The 20,379-nt window shown below is 36.1% G+C and overlaps 2 protein-coding genes across 2 annotated transcripts in view; one reads left to right on the forward strand and one right to left on the reverse strand.

Moving 5' to 3' along the window:
- FBXL13 (F-box and leucine rich repeat protein 13) overlaps positions 1-20,379 on the forward strand; it is an 80,397-nt gene that overhangs the window by 20,735 nt on the left and 39,283 nt on the right. The window contains exons 8-10 of the mRNA XM_026868010.1: positions 10,431-10,483; positions 15,051-15,151; positions 18,501-18,630. Of these exons, the coding sequence (XP_026723811.1) occupies positions 10,431-10,483; positions 15,051-15,151; positions 18,501-18,630 (284 nt within the window). The remainder of the gene's footprint in view (positions 1-10,430; positions 10,484-15,050; positions 15,152-18,500; positions 18,631-20,379) is intronic.
- Positions 852-18,983, reverse strand: LRRC17 (leucine rich repeat containing 17). Its single transcript, XM_026841055.1, has 4 exons — positions 18,571-18,983; positions 6,550-7,420; positions 3,001-3,156; positions 852-1,772 (listed from the first exon to the last, which is right to left on the reverse strand). Exons 2-4 carry the CDS (start codon positions 7,304-7,306, stop codon positions 1,369-1,371), a joined length of 1,317 nt encoding a protein of 438 aa, XP_026696856.1. The 5' UTR covers positions 7,307-7,420; positions 18,571-18,983; the 3' UTR covers positions 852-1,368.

The raw sequence follows: 20,379 nt of genomic DNA on the forward strand, positions 1-20,379 counted from the left end.
TCTAAGAGCAGGAGATTGGTCTAGGGCTTGAGCTGGGAATACTGAAGTTTTAACTCAGCATCTCCTACGTCTCCACCATGTGAGCTTGGGGAGTTACTTGTCCTTTCCGTGTGTAAAAAAGCGTTTATATATCTGTTTTTAAGATGCACTAGATCTGCTAGTTCAATAGTAACTGATACAAAAATTTAAAACCTATTATATAAAAGCTAAGAATAGTCATACAGTGAAAACAGCTTTTTTGTAAAAGAACTTTTAGCCAGTATATTATCTTGCAAGGAATTCTGTCTTTAGAGATACTGTCTACTTAGCTGGGGCATTTGTACAGCTCTGTTACCATAGTATTTGAATAATCACAGTTTTTAATCAATGAGTATTCACACGGACAGTTGTGTGATAAGGAGGTGCTATAATGTGCATTTTACAAATGAGTTGGGTGGAGGGTGGATGTTGAGAATGTCTCACACTTGTAGTGAGCTCTCAAAAGCATACTTACCTTCAGTTTGTCTGGGCACTGGTGTGTTGGATGCAGACCACAGCAGCCTTCGTGTGGTCCTCTTCACCTAGAAGTGATGTCATGTAATCTGCCTCAAACTGACACAACAACCTAAAGTGCTTCTTAGAAAGATTTCAGCTCTGCCTATTGCAAAAACCAATCAAGGCAAATACGAGCATGTGGAGCTGGATCTCAGGAACGAACCATGTCTTGGCTACTCATGGTTTCAGGCAGCTCAGGTATGGAAGAGGCAGAGGCTGAGTTATTCACTCAAGACTGAGCAGGAACACTGGTAAATCAGCAAGTAGAGCCCAACTTCTGGGTTTGAACCTAATCACTATAACAACTTCGACTCCTGTTTTTCTAGAACTGTATTTAAGGTTAGTCTTCGGTTTGATTTTTTTATATATAATAAACCAACAGGAAACAGATACAAAAATCTTAGAAGTGTTTTCTGGGAATATTTCAGGAATCTGATAGATAGAAAGAACAGTCAATACATTCAAGAAAAATGTTTCTTGGTCACAATCCTGCAGCACGTTCTGTCTCAACACATAAGCAGCTGTGTTCATACATAAGACAGCTTCTTCTCACCACATTATGTACATTTGTGTCTATTTCTACTTATAGTTCGAAACATTTGCCAAAATATTTCAAAAGAATGTCCAGAACAAATTGTCAGAGACTATTATTACTTGATGAAAGATGCTGTATAACTAATGTTATTCTGTAATTATTCACTGCAATAAACAGAAATCTTTGTAGCCAGATAGTCCTACACACAATCAGTATAATTAACAAAAAATGTAAACAACATGTTTTTCTTTGTCAGAGTATCAAATATTTGAATGTACTAAAAAAAAAAAATTCACATATTAGCCTATCACAGTGACAATTACACCATGCTTCTTTACTGTTTGAACTGATTGTTCTTTGTGTCGTTCCCATTCCTCATCATCTTTGTCCAGATCAAAAGTTTCTGGATAAATGGGCATCTTGTCTTTTGGGCACTCCTCATAATAACTTCGAACATATTTTCCGACAGACCATCCTTTGTATTCCTCAGGCATTTTGCATTCTAGGCCATTGTAGTGAACATTGTAGTGATGCTTCAACCAGTAGAAAAGATAATGAATGTTGTAGTCACATCTCCAAGGGTTTTCTCTCAGCCACAGTATTTTCAGAAAGTAAAGATCTTCCAGTACTCCATATTCAAAATTCTGCAAGCTGTTGTTTGATAGATCCAGCTCCTCTAAGTTATTGAGGCCTGAGAAAGCAGCTAGTCAATAGAAAAATAGTTATTGGGACCTTATAAAGATAGGTTAGGGAAAAACATGCCTATCTGCAGCAGGAAAAATATTTTCATAATTATACATTTATTAAAATATTTTGGCTAAAGGCTAAAAAAAAGAATTTTCAAACAGCAGACTTTAAAATATGGCTTGTGTCTTAAGTGACATATTGGTATAAACAGATTGACTGGTAAAGTTACAACCAGTTTACTGCTGGTAAAGTTACAACACACCTAATGAACATGCATGAGTGTAGAATACGGACAGTGAAGGTGAACAAATGCTTGATTTGCTCATAGAATTTTACTGGTATTGCTCTGATACTGAAGTAGAAATACGGAAATTGATTATGTATTGGACAATGTGCAGGGCTAGTAGTTTTTTTATGTATGTATGTATTTGTGTGTGTGTGTATAGAACCTTTAAATTAGTATTTTAAAATATGGAACATAATAAACATGGAGCTTCATGGTAATGCTTCAGAGTCACATTTCAGAGAGTAGTTCATACGTTTTGCAAGTATACTGTTACTTTTCATGGCGGAAGTCTTAAATTGACCGTGTAATGTTAAATCTCAGAAGTACCATTTTACTGATATTGCTACTTTACTGTTTAACTTCCAAAGTACTACTAGAGAAGGTACTTTTAGCGTCATACTTTCTATCTCTCTTTTCTTGTGTCTGCTTTCATAATTAAAAACTGAATACACATAGGTGATAAGGAAATTGCCAACAAGGCCACTTGAGTTCTAATAATATATAACTTAAGAGCAATTATATGTAGTGATTTTTAACCCCAAACTGTTTAAATCCTTTTGCTTTGTCTGTTACTTTATTGGCCATTATCATTTAAAAGCAGTCTCATTATATGACAAGTTTTCTTATATTTGGCAAAGATACTTAAAAAATCATTAAACTGTTTAACATTTTTGGAAATGATTACCCTTCGGTCTGCAGAATTAAATTTTTGCACTTAGTTGGTTTAGTATTAAGAAAGGGCAGCTGAAATCAGTCTCTCCTTGTTGACTTCCTAGATGAATATATTTCAGTGCAAAGCTTTACTCTGAATTGAGTGATACAAAGGTAAAATTTGCACCAGCTTCTCGATTTTTAAATCCTTTTCCCCTCTACATTTATATCTGGTAGAGAAATGATCATAGTTTATAATTAATAAAACACAAATCACTTTTGAAAGAATATTTAAAATTATTCTTACCAGGATCAATGTAAGCTATTCCATTACTGTTTAGGTTTAATATCTTCAGTTCACTGACATCTTCAAACTCTTTGGCTCGTAGTTGTCTAATTTTGTTGTTGGACAAATCAAGTTTAACTATATCTGGAGGTATGTTACCTGGAACTTTCTTTAAATCTTAAAAAATGAAAAAGACATAACTCATGTCAGCTTCAGATTATTCTTACTGCTTGGGTATTACAGTTGCATACCACACAGAGTTTTGTCAGTCTAGCATTGCTTCTTGTTTTCTTTCCCTTTATCCCCACTACCAGTGTCAACATGTTTTTTCAACTTCTGAATTTCATTGCTTTGTTCACCTGTATCTTTAAATTTCATGTGAAAATTGCTCTCTTTGTTAGTGCTTATAGTAAAGCCTCTTCCTGTGTTTGTATGTTTATTTTAATAGAACTATACTATTCATGTGCATAGGGATAGGGTAGGTAGTGAAAGTACTGTACTAATAAAAAGTATGTGTGAAGGGCTTGATCATTTAACAAAATAAAACCAGACTAACTATATAAAAAAATTTTCGTTGGTATGTGAAGATCTTCTATAATCAAATTATAGTGTTCTGTCTTACATCTTTTGTTGCCAGAAGGTAAAATGTTATAAATTTTATCAACAATAAAAATGCTAGTTGTTACAGTATTTATAGTAATATATATATAGTTCTGTAGTTACAGTTATGCAGTGGTTTAGTAATATTTAAAACTTTATATTTGTTACAATACTTATATGTGTGGGCAGCATAGCGTCATTCTGTCTATCTGCTTCTCTATCCTACTTGTATCACTGGCATTACCAAAGTAGCCAAGCACCTCTCAGTCATCTGTGTACATATCCTTAGAGTGTTCCATGCAAAAGAGTTATAGAAAGAATAGCTTCTTGTCCAGTAGTAAGGGCACATTCTTAAGAAGTCCAGACTGTGGTTTGAATCATCTCAGGATAATGTTAATTAAACTAATCTCCAGGATTATGTTTACTCAATGAATGTTCTAATCCTGGGCTGTTATTACAAGAAAATTAGTGGTATCTTTTTTTTCACCATCTTTGAATGAAAGCAAGTAGTTTCTGGATCTGTGCTAAAATTTGTGTTGTCAGTGTGCTTCTGAAGTTCCGAAGATGTCTACTGCATCAGATATTCTCAAGACTAAAGCAACATACCAGAGTCTTCCTGCCTTATATCTGATTTTGAGCAGAGCTTTGGTATTGTAAGTACATAAATATTATAACTATTCCAGCCTGCTCTGGTTGGAGTGCTTCCTGCTTGTGCAGATGTCAAAGTTTCAGGGCCTATTTATCACCAAATGAATGCAAATAATGCTTGAATTTAGAGACTTGGAGAGTTTGGCAGTTCTAGAAAGCAGATTTTTTTCAACTGCTCTTGCAAATACAAATACTTTTGCAGAAAAACAAACAAGTTACTTTTGCATCCAGCTTTTGTTGCTTTTTTTGGTAAAACAGAATCAAGGACATAGGGTATTTTCATTCTGAAGTACTTAAAGATTTGGTGTATCACTGGCCTGATGAGATATAAATAAGCTCTTCAAAAAGGAGAACATACACATGGTTATATTTTTTTGGAAGATGTTTCTTTCATGGGCTTTCCGACATCAACTGATAGCTGCTGACTTATCATATATCCTTACAGATACATAGTGCTGGTATACTGCTTGTCACTCCATCCCCTCAGTTGAAAAGGAATAATGGATTGCAACTTTCCATGTCATTTTACTGGTTTGGCAACTGATGCACCATTTTTTCTACTCTGAAATCTTGTCCATATGGGTTTTCCCAGGATTTTGAGTGCATACTCCTATTTCTGATGAAAATTCCAATGAAATTGTGCATCTGCTGCACAGTAATCATATGCAAATACACTAAATACAATGCTTTCATCAAAGATTACCATATGTTCAGAAATCCCACATGTCCATGGCATATCTGCATCCAGCTGTCAGGCATATGCACAGTAGATCTGATACTTCCTAAATAATATTGAACATTAAGATCTTGTGAAGGATAATTAAGATTGTGATCTGTAAACTAATAATTAAGATCCTATCTACAAGGAAAGGTAAGCTTGGTGAATATTAAGAAATTAATGAATGTTAGCCAGTAAAGAAGCAGAAATCATTAATAAAAAGGATGTCATAGCTGCATGGTAAAACAAAGGGAAAAGTGAGCCATAGAAAGAAGAAAAGAATTTAACAGGGTAGAAAAAAGTAAAAATGTGAGCCATTTCTTAGGATATACATAGTAGATAAGCCATGTAATCAAATACGGAAATCATTAATTCTTTGTGTTTAGGTATTGTCTCCTTATACTGACTTCTGAGCTTGTCTCTGGCATTAAGGTCCAAGAATAAGGGCACACAAGAGTTGTTACATAAACTTAAGTTAGTGTTAAAGCAAAAAAAATTAACAAATGCATTGCAAGATACAAGTGGGCAAAACATCCTGCAGTAATCCTGTATTGCAGGCTATGCTTCACAAAAAGTTGGGAAAAAATCCTCCCAATTTTGGCTGCTTCTAGTAATGCCTTTTATTTCAGATTTGTAATGTTAAAGAATGACTCTCTTCTGAATTGTTTTGTTGTTTGCTTTGTTTCATCATGGGATAAAATATGGGAAATATAAAGCATGAATAAATGTGCACTTTTGTGTTGATATATGCCCCAGCTGGTTTGCCCTTAAGGCTTAACTGTGGCTTTTAGGAGCCTGAGAAGGATTTAGGAATGGAATGGATCCAAGTGTCTGAAAACATTTCTTGAAGGCCCTTTAAGTTTGAAATGTTTGCTGGATGCTGGGAGGAAGATCACAGAGGAGGTATTTCTTTATGAACAAAAGCATACATAGAAGAAATCTTGCACAGAAAACGTGAGGATGCAATGGCTCTCCTTTGCAGTCAGGTTCCTTTGGGCATTGTAAGCACAGCTGGCTGCTCCAGTCCTGCTTCACAGCTTGCTTCTGTCAAAATTGTGGCTATCTTTGTTGCTACCTGTTTGTACACTGGAAAGAAGAAAAGACACTCTGTGCTTTTCTCTATCAGTACAATTTTAGCACAGCTGTAATTTGACTGATCAGTGTATTTATAGTTGTAAGATAGGACTAGTGAGATGCTGGTCCTTCAGTAACTTAAGTATGTGCTTAATTTTATTCCTGTTGATTTTTGCTGGATATCTTATACTGAAGCAGTAAAGAGTATCTGTAGAATTGAGGCTGCAGAGTAGAAGTAAAATGCAGAAAGAAATCCTACTTCTTGCTTGTAGTTACGAGAGAAAACCAATCAACTTAGTTAAAGTAAGTTGACTTTTGACTAAGTTGACTACTTAGTCTAAGTAAGTTGACTAAGTTGACGACTTACTAAGTTGACTTAGTAAGTCTACTAAGTAAGTTGACTACTTAGTTAAAGTAAGTAAAGTGAATGCTAGCACAGTATTAATTTGCTGTAAATAATATGTGACTAAATGTAGTAAGGGAGCAAGGATACTAAAATAATTAATTCAGTTATAAGGAGAGATACAAACCTTTTCTTTTGCAGTTCAGAGTTGGTACAGGAAACACATACATGTGGCAAAAAGAGGAATCAAATTCTGGTTTGACAGCTTCAGGCTTCTCTCTTTTTATGTTTTGGGGGTCCTGCCTGTCCTCTTCACTACATAGCTGTTCAGCTTTTATCTGCTTTAGCTTTTGATTTTTCAGTTCTATTGGGTGCACACACTTGGCATAATTTCCCAAATTCCTGTTTGTTGGGACCTGTAGCATTGTAACAAGAGTTTCTAGTTCACAGTTGCAATGCCAGGGATTATCATAAAGACGTAGGTAGTTTAGACTGGGCGTATAAATAAAAATCTCCTCAGATAAGCTCTTGATTTGGTTATGCTGAAGTAAGAGTGTGGTAAGTTTATTCAAACCAAAGAAAGCCTCACTCTCAATTTTTGATATATCATTCTGCTGTAAATCCAGACTTTTCAGTACTTTGTACTTGGAAAACATATTATTCTTCAATTTACGAATCCTGTTTCTTGCTAGCAGCATGTGTTTTAAATCCTCTGGCCAATCAGGTGCCACAAAAATCAATTTTCTTTCCTGACAATCTAGGTATTTCTCATGAAGATAAGTGTATATGTCACATGGTAGGCCTCGGGCATTGCGCTTAACAGGGCTAGGTGCTTTCCTTAAGATGTTTTCCCTTTCATTGTTTCTCAAACTCCTATTTCTTGTCTTCCTACAGTCGAATGTTTTACAAAGAAGAAATAGTAGTATAATAGTAACTACTTGCATCCTGACATTCAGCTGGCCCCAGTTATTTTCTGCGACAGCTGGAACAGTTGAAATTTTTGGATAGTCTTAGTGTTGCACGGATCTGAGGAGGCACAGCTGGGGTATGTGGGATCCCTGTGTTGGAAGAAAAGTAAAACATTAGAACAGATGAAACAGTCATTTTCATGGAGACTTGTGCATAATATGCATCATTCAGTCAAGAATTCAATCATCACACTACTTGGAGCTTCACAAATACTTTGAAGATTTAATGTCTTATTTTTTTGGTCGTTTTTACTGTCTCTGGTCTACTGTCATTCATTTTGATTAAACATGGGAAGCTATATGGACCAATTTCTAACAGAAGGTTCCTATGTATTTAGTAGAATGGCATGAGGCTGAATCTTCTTTGTATTTAAGTTCAACTGGAAGATGAGCCTGAAGCTGATATTTCCTAGCTTTCTGGGTGTTGACCCACTGGAACATGTACAGAGACAGACCAGGGAAAGTCATCCAGTGCATATGAAACCCCCAGTTTTAGACTGTGCTCAAGTGTGGACTTGTTTTCAGGTTGAGCCCCGATTTATAACTAGCCCTGCTACTACTAAGTGTCTCTCATGGCCCATGTCGGGTAGACAATGTTGGCTGGACTGCTTTGAGAAGGACCCAGAATGAATATTTAGCAAGAGCCTGTGAGGCTGTATGTCATCTGAGCGTAGGCAGAGTGCAAAGAGAACCTACAGGTCCTGGCCATGGCCTGCTTCAAACAGGTCTGGCCACCTGAAGAGGGAGAGTACAGAGGGGTAAGCCAGGAGCTTTTGCCTTTCCAAGAAAGCCAAACACAATCATTAGTAATTATTATTAGGGGAAGACAAGGACTGCTCCCTGCAACCATGTCCAAAATCGCCTCAGTATTTTCAGTAATTGTTTGGTCTATGTTCCCTCCTCAATTTCCCATAGTACTCCTGTGCATTGCCCTTTTCCTTCATTTTCAGGGAAGTTTGGCCACAAGGTTGTGTTTCCTTAGAAACATTTTAACCCCTCAGGTTTTTGTATTTTCAAACTTTTTTCCATCTCACAAATTTCATACTTTCGCTAGTCACTATCATTCCTTCTGAAACTTTTTAAAAATTCTTTGCGGTTTAGCCTAACTGCTTAGTTACTTTTTCTCTATGACTGGTGGGTATCTTTGCACTGTGCTCAGTCCTTTTCGACCTTAGCACCTGGGAAGGTATTGAATCCCAGTCTTGAGTGCAGATGATTTCACAGATGTTCTCTTTCTAAAACACTGTTGTCTTGGACTCCAAAACCTTGTTTTTATCTAGAGGAAAGGTGGTGCAATAAATCAACTAATACCAGGTAAAATTATTTTGAAAGCAAAGAATTTTTTCCTTTTTAAACTAAGTGGTAGATCAGTTTAAACCACATCTCAGCTGTAGGGTGCTCTCAGTATTTGTGCAGTTTTTACTCATTAGACAGATGGAGCAGTCCTGTCTATGCATGCTACTTCATCCCTCTAATCCATGTGGCTAGTGGCTAGTCGTTAATATTACCTTTGAAAACCAATTGATTGGTTCCCCATTTTGTTCCTGTAGTTGCCAGTTGTCTATCTGCATTCAGATACTCTTAGTTCACGGTGTGAATGAGTGTTTGCATTGACAACTTTATCCCTTACATGAAAAATGAAATTTTATTCGTTACTTTTTGGCAGCTATAGGCTAGTCACTGTAAATTGATCTTGTGTTTTAATAACGAATCATAACTGGGTTCCTCTGTGTTGTTTTGAACTCTTCACCATTCTGGTAATGTGATAGCTCATTCTATCCAGGAGAGCTCAGAAACAGAAAAAGAAGAATTTAGGGGAGAAAAGGTAATAAATAATTATGGAAATGTTCTTTCCATTTTTTTTTTCCATTCCTTTCTGTCTCCTGGGTCTCAACTGAAATTTTTAAATTAATATTACATGCCGTCTGCTAACTAAATTATACTCAGCTATAATTTTCAGTAGCATGTATAGGTTCACATGTAAAATTATAACTATGTCTCCTTTAGTGCTAGGGCTAAAAACATGTAAGAGCTATGTCGTTTTTGTGGCTTAGCAGCCTCAAGGATGATTTTAATTGGTTAGGTTCTTTTGAGTTGTACAATCTCTGTCAGTATTGTCCTACTCTTCAAAGAGGCATTGAGTTTTTATGGGATATCAGTGAAGTTACTCTCCCCATAGAAAAGAATATACAGATCTATTTTTTACTGATGCTCGACTGCAATTCAAAACATGTATTTGGCTTTTGATTTGAAAATATGCTTTTAAAGACTTAAAAAAAATTATTTCTTCTAACTTTATAAACCTTTCATACTGCATTTTCCATATTAGGTATCTGTATCAGGCCTATTTTTACATTTCAGTTTAGACAGATCAGTTATTTTTGAAGATTAGGTTAAGGCACAAAGTATTACTATCTTTAAGAGGAGCTTGTACAACTTTACCTTGGAGGATAGACTCCAAATTTGGCAAAATACTGGCTGAGGGGATGTGTTGTTTCTAGTGTCATATATAGATCTTTCATTATTTTGTTAGAATTGCAACAATCTCTGCAAAACAGGAGTTTCTAAAAATAATACATTATACAGAAGAGATTGTCTCAGGCAGCTAAATTTTCTGAAACTCCATGCCTGCAGAAGATAAGCAGGGCTTTACCTACAATTGTTCTGATTGCTGCACCTCTACTTTCAGAGGGAAAAAACTCTTCATATATATAATTAGATACTAGTGTCATAATATATGGGTGGGAGGGACAGATAAAGCTATGTGGAGAACTTCTCTGGCATTTCCTAACACCAAATTGCTATGATTAGGTAGCTTTCTGGTCCTTTGGTAACATAAAACTGAAAATAGCTTGGTTCCTAAGCCAGCCATTAGTTTAAGCAGTGTAAGAGACATTTCCTCAGGACAGCTTACTCCAACTTTGTATTCTAATTTTGGGTTTTTTTACTTTCTTCTCAGTAATCTGCTGTGGCCATGGTTTCAGGGAGGATATTGGCCTAGACAGACTGAGTCTGTAATAGGAATTCTTATGTTTGTGTCATACATTGAAAATTTGAACTGATCACCTTTAATATGATTTTTTTAAAAATTATTTTTTAGGTGAATGTAAGAATTTGCAAGACTTAAATCTCTCTGAATGCCAGGGATTAAATGTAAGTGCTACAGACTTTTCCCACAAACTAATTTATACAAAGAAGGAAGATTTTTTAAAGTGATGTCGTTATTGTCGTACACAATATTGCTGATAAAAGTAGAAACTTGTGTTCTTAAGTACTTTGAAAACATAGTTGACTAGGATTCAGAGATACTCAGTGAAGTTCTCATTTGTTTTTTACAGTGCCAGGGCTACATTTTATATCAATCTCAATTAATTTTAATAAATGGGGTTCAAAACCTCACCAGTCTGGGGTGGTTTTTTCTGTTTTTTTAAGTTCATATTTGTCAACAACAATACTTTTTAATCATAAAATCATAGCATAGTTTGGGTTGAAAGTGATCTTAAAGATCACCTAGTTCCAACCCCCCTGCCATGGGCAGGGACACCTTCCACTAGCCCAGGTTGCTCACAGCCCCGTCCAACCTGGCCTTGAACACTGCCAGGGAGGGGGCAGCCACAGCTTCTCTGGGCAGCCTGTGCCAGTGTCTCACTACCCTCACAGTGAAGAATTTCCTCCTTATAGCCAATATAAATCTACCCTCTTTCAGTTTAAAACTGTTATCCCTCATCCTACCACTATACTCCTTGACAAAGTGTCCTGCCCCATCTTTCCTGTAGCCCCCTTTAAGTACTGAAAGGCCACTCTAAGGTCTCCCTGGAGCCTTCTCTTCCCTGGGCTGAATAACCCCAACTCTCTCAGCCTGTCTTCATAAGGGACATAATTCTATATTGTTTTCAATTTCCTTTAGTCCTCCATTCTGTAGTACACTTGAGCTCTAAAAATGTCTCGCTAGATTTCAAGATATTCGTGTGAGCCTTTGTTTGAAAGGTGTCTAAGTATGCAATCACTATTATATATTTGTCTATTCTTTAACATTTTCAGTTTTATCTTCCTTCCATTAATTCTCTTTAATGTTTTTGCATTGCTCTTCTCTGATGGAAAACCGGTGTTTGACTCTGCTTTAATTAGATTTCTTAGAAATGACACCGGTATGTGCAAATTTTTCTAATAATAAAATCAATCTATAAATAAAATCAATTTTTTAAAAAAACTATGGTTCTTAATAGATTCATATAATGTATACATCCATTTATAGGCTATTTCTAGTGTTAAGTACATAAACAAATAATTTGGTATAGTTTGTTTGTCTTTGGAGTGAAATGTACATCAAGGGCCTAGCCCAGAAACATGCCAATGTTTACACACAAGGTTTTAAAAATTACCACAGATAAACTGCACCTTATGAACTTAATTCAAAAATGGCATATGACGGTCAAGTTAAAGAGGCAAGAGCTGCAGAAGAATCATGAGGTTCTAATTTACTATAATACTCTGTTTTGGTTCTGCTTTACATATATCTTCATCTCTGTCCTATGTTGATATTAGGTTTATTGCCAAATATCTTGTTCTCACTGTTTTCACAGATTATATAATTTGCTTTGCTACACCAGCTACAAGGATAAAGATATATTATATTATGAAGTTCTTTGAGTAACATTGTAGAATTACCTTGCTACATAACATGATACTTGCTATGATATTATAATTACAGCGTAATATTTAGAGGCTATATGCTTCTTAAGGATCATGTTGATTGTAGGTTCCTGCATAAAGGCAGTAAGTTAAAGAGGGCCAGGTCTTGCCAAATTGTAAAGACTCAAACACTGTTTCATAACTGTCCATTCTGTTTGGTTGTTACCATGCTTGCTAATACACGTTTGGTGTGTACCAGCAAGAACATCCCTGGGTGATGCCAGGGCCTGGTTCATGGGACAGCAGGGACCTGCTGGTTACACTGTGCCAACACAGCCTAGTATGCAGTTGGCCTCTTTTTTCAGAAGGGCACACTGTTGACATTGAAATTGTTATTGACCAGGACTCTCAGGTCAGTGTGTTTGATAGCTGCTTTCTGTCCAGTGTCTAGACTGTACTGGTGCACGGGGTTATCCCATTCCGGATGGAGGACTTTGCATTTTCCTTTGTTGGACTTCATGAGGTTGCTATTGCCCATTTTTCCAGTCTAAATCTCTCTGAATAGCAGTTCTAGACTCCAGTGTATTGACACTCCTCCCAGTTTGGAATAATTTGTGAATTTGCTGAGCATGTACTCTGTTCCCATTTATAGAGACATATAACAGTAATGGCTCCCATACTGACCCTTGAGGGATGCCAGTTGCCACAAGCCACTGATGGGACTGAGCACCATTGGTGACAACACTTTGGCCTGGCAGTCTAGACAAATTTTCACTCACCTTGAAGTCCACTTATCCAGCATTTATTTTATCAGTTTGGCTGTGAAGGATACTGTGGCCTGTGTTGAAGGCCTTGCTGAAGTCAAGATACATAACAACTGTGTTTCTCCCCTTATCCATAGATCTGGTAATTTCATCATAGAAAACTGTCATGTTTTTGAGGAATGCCTTGCCCTTGGTAAATCCACACTGGCTGTTCACTATCACTTTTTCATCCTCCATGTGCTTGGACAGGACTTCAAGGAGGATTTTCTACGTATAGTAGTTTCCTGGATCCTCCTTGTTCCATTTCCTGAAAATGGAGGTGACATTTCCTATCTTCCAGACGTCAGGAATCTCCTCTGATTGCCACGACCTGATTGCCATTTCAAAAATGAGTGAAACTTTTCAGTGACAGGAGTCAGCTTTCTTAGTACTCTTGGATGCATCCTATCTCATCCCATTTCCTCAGGTGCTCCATGACATTATCTTCTTCTGCCATGGGTATTGCTTCATTCCCACAGACTCTGCTCCTAGGCTCCTGGGAGGCACCTGGAAAGCCTTAAGACAAGCCTTAGCAGTAAAAACTAAGGCCAAAATGTCACTGAGTACCTTGTCCTTGAAGATCAACCAGTTCTCCCGGGCCCCTTTGCCCTCCACGGCTGTCTACCATGAGATCTTTCTAAGCTCTCAAATTCAGGTTTTTTCTTCTACAGTATGTCCAATTTTCTTCTCTCAGGATTTTAAACTCCTGATTTTCATGGTTGCAGTAACCAAAGTCACTCTGGTTCTTTACAGCCTTGACCAGTTTTTCCTTGTTTGCAAAACAAGTCCAGAAGAACATGTTCTGTAGACCACTCATCAGTAACCTGGATCAAGAAATTGTCTTCAACACTAGAAGTCTCTTGGATTGTTTGTGCTCAGCCATGTTGTTCTTCCAGCAGAGATCAGAGTGGTTAAAGTCTCTCATGAGTAATGAGGATAGACAATTGTAAGGCTTCCTTCAGCTGCCCAAAAGTTTCATCTACGTCTTTTCTTTACCAAGCAGGCTGTAACAAATACCTACCACAATGTAATCCTCATAGGTCTAGCCTCTAATCCTTAGAAATAAGCTCTCGACTGATTTTTCACCCATTCAGTGCAAAGCTCCACGCATTTAGGCATAACTTTGCGTAGAATGCAACCTGGCCTCACCTTCCTGGGTTGTCGTTCCCAAATATTCTATAACCATTAATTGCAGCCTTCCACTTCTGTGCGCTACCCCTTTGCATCTCTGGAATCCAAATGAAATCATAGCTCTGCACCTGTGTGTGGACTTTTATCCCTACTGGTTGATTCCCATAGTACAAGTGTTTGCATTCACTGGAGATGGACCCCTGGTTGTGCTGCTTTCACATGGAAGGTGTCAGAGATTTTTCCATCATGCTATCTCCCCAATGGTTTCTCACCACATTCTGTGCCTTCAGTTCTCTTCAGGTTATGGTTATCTTCTGTCAACATACCTATTTTTACTGATAACACCTTTCTCACAAACTTTGCAGCAGGAATTTCAAAAGCACAAACTGTCCTCCTTAAAGTCGATTGGTATTGAATTTCTAGCTACCTTGATAGTCCTTTTGCTTGATAACTGAAATAGTGAAAATGTGGCTACAACATGGCAAGATACATACTCACCTACTGTAAGTGCTGGCGTTATATAAGTGCTGGCTTTTTGCTTTTCTATTGCATTGACATATATTATTGTGAAACTTTCTTCATACTGGGAGATTTGTTCCCATTATATTCTAATGGAATGATATATAGAACAATATAGGCAGTACCACTTTTGCAGGTCAATAAAACATGGAGGCCTTATAATTACTCAAGCCTAATGTTCCACCTAGAGAGTAGAACTAAACAGGAAGCATTTTGTAAATGATATTACTGGTTAGAGAAGTGTACCAGAGTTTATGGAGAAAATTCACCAGTGGTTTTAGATACTCGGGTTGGCTAACAAGAATCTTGGTTTTGCAAAATACGTAAGCATGTGCTAACCTTCAATCGTGTGAAAAGTCCCCTGTGCTCCGTAGATCTGTATAGTGTATAATGTTTCCTTGAATTGGACTATTAAAATTACCATACTTCAAGCAAGTAACAGTAGCATCACATGTCTCTCAGTAGAAACTTTGGGGCTTCCAAAGAAAATGGCTGTGATTTATAAAAATTATGATGATGTTTTAAAGATACTTATTAATACTTTTTCCCTTGTTACTCCACATAAAAATGTGAGATAATTGAATACAAATATAATTTGAATGTACTTCTGGATTATTTTTTTTTTTATTATTCAGGATGAATCAATGAGACTCGTATCAGAAGGCTGCAGAGCTCTTCTCTATTTAAATCTGTTGTATACAGATATTACTGATGGAACACTACGACTATTGTCAAGGTAAAATTAAACAAATACAAAAGTGTACTTGTTTTAATCTTGCAGGAAACTTAGAGTTATACGTAGTAGAAATACTCTTTTTGAGTGATATACAGGATTCTGTCTGCTATACAAAATGAAAAAAATGCTCCACACCATTGACTTAGATAGCAGCTCTTTTCTTTTTTTAGTATAATTAAAAATATATACTAGATTAACCTGTATATTTCACAGAATTTTACAGAAACTTTTAAAAGACCATGCTAGCTAAAAATTTCTTGTGCATGTCCAGTTACTCATGATGACGCAAGAAGTTTGCAAATTAGATACGTTCTTAAAAATTTATTTTGCAAGAGAGGGTTGTGGATAGGTGTATTGTGTGGGCTAAGGCCTCGTGTGACAACTGCAAAAGAAAGAGTTCTTCCAAACTCTTATTTGGAAGATCATTGAGCTGACTGCAGAGAATTTATATTTGTACATATGTCTGCTATTGCTGTTTTAAATGTGTTTATCCATGAGATTCGGAGTCTGCCTGGTAGGTAGAATTGCTGCATTAAAATCTGCCATAAAGGAAAAGAAACATGCTGGTCCACGACCACAGCCATCACAAAGATGTATATAGATTTGAAGATAGCTATACACTGTTTCTCCTTTCAACAGCAGCCCCACACAGTCCAGAAACATGTTTTTCTTTGGCATTTACATAATACATTTGAATTTTTTCTTAGTCTATAATGCCATATCCTCATATGTTTTGGCAAAGTTTTCCATTTAGAGTCTCCAGTCTTACCACTCATCTCTTCATCAATATTATTCTTTTCATAATGTGTGTTTTCTCCATGTTGGCCGATATTTCGTCTTTTTAAATTTCCATATATTTCTGTTGAAGTTTGGAACAGCTGTTCTATAGGTAATCTCAGCATACGTTATTCTGGTTACCTGAGTGTGCTGTTGCCACCACAAGTCAGAACTGTTCATTTGTTTTGATGTGTAAATAGTATGTACACAAGGCAGAATTCTCCAGGGTAGGTGAAGCTTTCAATGCAATAAAATGTTTAAAACAAAAAGAAAAATTATCTGCTGACAAAATATATTTTGTAGTTAACTTTTACCTAACTAGTAAGAAATTTTCCCAGTCACACATGATGCTTCTGATGTAAAACCATAAAGTACCACCATTTTTATTGACAATGTTTGGACAAAAAGCAAAGCTCATTGTTTCTGAGACTATGGGGATGTACAAAAAGTTGCTGTCCTCTGAAGATACTGATAGCGGACAAATTTCATAAACATTTCGCATGCCATCTCAAAAAGCATTAGCTCACCACAAGTCCTGTTACCACAAGGTGACTAATACAGAGTTCTAGAGGTGGCAGTATTGCATTTCATAATACTGTACATGAAGTTTGCTGTTGTATACCAGATGTCTGTTATTGGAACAAGGAATAAGTGAAGTGTAGGCTGAGTGTGCTCAGAGTTGTTTGGTAATTTTTTATTCTCTCCTACTGTTCCATATGAGCATTTTAACCTCCATATTACACAACACAGATCATCAGCTAAAACTTCTCTCTGACAAGTTCTGTTGTGTATGGTAGACAGGAATATTGTCTGTCAGGAATAAATGTCAGAACATGATTTTATCAGATTTCTTTAAAACAATGATCCTGAGATTGCTAATGCCAAAATTAATTGAAAAAACAATATTACAGGATTTCTGCAGAATTTAGCTGTAACACAAACCAAGGATTTTTAGTAGTCTGTGTGTTCAAGCTTAAGTTTTAAGAAAGCCGTCACTTTAAAAATGGCAGAAGGCAGCATGTGTTAAAATTCCCAGATCATAAAAATGAGTCATATGACCTGTAAAGAAAATCAGTGTCTCTTCAAAATTACTGGAAGGTTTTGATCATACTCTTCAAAATGCAGTAAGAAAGGCTTCCCTGTGTCTGAAGTTGTGCAACCTTGTTGTAACGTATACTTTAAAAACACTCAGACCTGCCAGAGTATAAGAACCAGTCTCTTAATTTATTATCAATTTCGTCAGGTAAGTTTGGAAGCATACTCTCTCTCAGTTTGATTTTCCCCACTCATTTCTGTGGAATATGTCACTGAAATGCCAAAAGGCTTATTCTACAAAGAAGGATACTTTTATTTCTGTATTTAATATGAATTAAATGTTTCAATTAAAAAAAAAAACCCAAACCACACACCGCAAACACAATGCCCTTATATTCTAATATCTGGTTCTGATGCAAATTGTGTCTTTTTTTTCATTAAATGTAATCTTACATTTAATTTTTTTTTTTTTTACAATAAACTTTTTTTCCAGGTTCCTATCTCTTTTTTGTATGTATTCAGTTAAGTTAGCATGTTTCCTCACTTTATATTGAAAGTATAAAGTCAGTTCAAAAATGTATGCCACTCCTTAAGCAGTCTTCAGTGGGTGTTCCTATCTTTCTTCAAAATGCCTACTTTTGCTGACTTGCAGAACTGCATCTCCCTACAACTAAATGTCTACCAGAGCAGTAGGTCCTAATTCTACGTTTTGATTTTATGTATGCTTTCATTTGTGGTGCTTGTGGCAATTGTTATTTATTCCAGTTAGAAATGTAGTTCAGTAAAATGAATGGTTTGCAGTATGTTATAAACCAAAGCTGCAGATGGAAACTCAAATATATTCAGAGTATAGATTCTTGCTTTTACAGAGGGCTGTTGATTAACATTTTCCAGTTAGTTTGCTTTCTTTTAATTGACATTTAGTATAAAGAAAAGTTTTCCAAAAGAACTGAGCAAAACCTAACACTGGATGTTCACTTTTGGATAATTCCCTTTTGTATCTCTTTAGATTTTTCAGATTCTTTTAATAGCATTCTTCTAAATAATCGAGCAGTTGAGACTTGACAAGTTCTAACTGTACATTTATTCTTTTAACGTCCTTTGATAGAATTCTAGTTTTCATTTCCAGCAGGCACTGCTTGTAAAATCAGTGGCAGACAGTCCAGCAAACTTACACTGAAAAGTCTACTAGTTTCCAAAGTATGCGCACAGAAATCCCAATTAATTTAAAAAGTATGCTTTTGCAGTTGAGATAACTTTAAAATGATACTGTATTCATATGGTGAGATATCTTGTATGATAGTGCTGTTCCCCAGTAATTCGCAATGCAAGGAGCAGAGGAAAACGTACAGCAGAAGAAAGGGACTTTCAAACTTCAGCAAGGAGATAATTCTATTTCATATCAAACATCTTTACAATAATTGTCAGAATACTTTACCTATGTTATTTTATGTTTTTTGATTCTGTATCATACCCTTGTAATAATTTGCTCTCTGTTTTGGTTTTTTTTTGTTTTTGTTTTTGTTTTTTTGCAAAGCAGCTTCCCCAATTTACAATATTTGAGTTTAGCTCACTGCAGAAAGTTTACAGACAAAGGTTTACTGTACCTGGGCACTGGAAAAGGCTGTCACAAGCTCATCTATTTGGACCTTTCAGGTTGCATTCAGGTTTGTAGTTCACGTCTTTCTTTCATTCTGTGAAGAAGAGAATCCTTTATGTGACTGGCTGCATCCTGCATTCATGGTATACTGAAGTAGAACAAGCACTGCAGCAGCCTTCCAGGGTTTTGAATTACATGACTACACAGCTGTTTAAATTTTACTAAGGAATAATAGCACTATAGTTTTGGATGGCTTCCAACAAACTGCCAGATCTATAAACAGCTAGTACTTACTGCATAATGAGACTTGCTTTTTGTAGCCATAAATAGACTAATTCTGTGTCATGATTTGTTAGGATTTTAAATCAGAAGCTTTGAAAATGCAGTTTTTACTCAGATATCAAAAAAATAAAAGCCACTCTGCACTGGAAAAGTACAAATTTACACTTGATTTCCTGAGAAGGAAATTAATTAAAAAGTGAACTTTTGTTACTATTTTATAATGGTTTAATATATAAATTGAAGTAGTATTTATAACTGCAATCTAAGAATAGTTAATGTTTAGGATTATTTTAATTTCCTACTAAACATCTAAAGAAAACCAAGGTTTTAGAATCTGGTACTATTTTAGAAACTTTCAAATATATACTGTATCTTGAAACATACTTCAAAAGCAATGTGAAGTGCCAAACTGTAAGGCAATAAAAGCTTGCCGATGTTTTAATAAAGACTGCCATGTGTATTTCTTTATACACTTAGAAGATTCTCCAAATTGCAAAATACACGTGAGGTGATAAAGAGATGGAGTCTGAGGAATAAAACAGTTTAACTTTCCATCTAACAAAACCTTTTCAGAACCAAGGATGAAGGCAGATAGGGCAGCAGTCTGCTCTTTACGGTGAGTGTCTGTTTCTTGTTCCTGAGAATCGTGCTGCGACTATTGTGTGGTGATGGTGTGAAGTGTGAAATGAGGGCTGAGGTTAGAGGGAAGTTAAGAACCACCTACCCCTAAGTTACTTTTTCAAAATGCCAGCAATTGGTTATTTTTTCCAAAAGCAACATCCCTGCTTGTTCAGAAGTGTCATCATGAGCTGTAAGGATCTGCCTCTAGAAAGCATGATCTAATAGTAGTCAGAGAAAAGTGATCATCATCGAACCGGGAAAACCACAATCCTCCCCTTTCCAGAGGAAAGCGTGTTTGCTCACCAGTGTATTTGAGAGCTCTGAAAGGAATTCCACAGCTTCCTCCATTTTGGGTTTCCCCACGAATCTGGAACAGTTCTTAATGATTATGACTGAGTGCTTAAGTAAACAGTTAAAACCAAAAAGAGCATCGAATTGCATCACTGTTGCAGAAAGCATTTTAATAAGATATAATTCTTTTTCTCCTCCCTCACTGGATGAACTAAACCAAAGAAAAATTCTATAAGGCTAATGTTTCAGAATTAGAAAAATGTAGTGAAGCTGTGTGATAAACATTTAAATTCTGCTAAAAAGTGGTCTATAAAACAGAATATATATTCTATGGAACAAATTTTTTCCTCTTTTTTGATGTTTCCTGTTTTTCCTACATTTTAACATTACAGTTCTTTTTATATGAATTCTTATACTACCATTACTACTGTAGGATTTGAACATTTATTTAGAAAGTCCATCTGTAAAATGGGTGATTATGCTAATGATTTTGCGAGTGGCAACTTGAGGACCAGGGCATTTAAATAGCTTGTTAAAATATAGGCAGAAAAGTGGGAATTAAGCATGCATTTTCTATTCTGTTGTCATAAAACAAGGCAGTCTTTCCTTTGAATCTTATATT

Source organism: Athene cunicularia (assembly GCF_003259725.1).
Source record: "Athene cunicularia isolate RWA chromosome 1 unlocalized genomic scaffold, athCun1 chr1_part2, whole genome shotgun sequence".
Classification (NCBI taxonomy): Eukaryota; Metazoa; Chordata; class Aves; order Strigiformes; family Strigidae; genus Athene; species Athene cunicularia.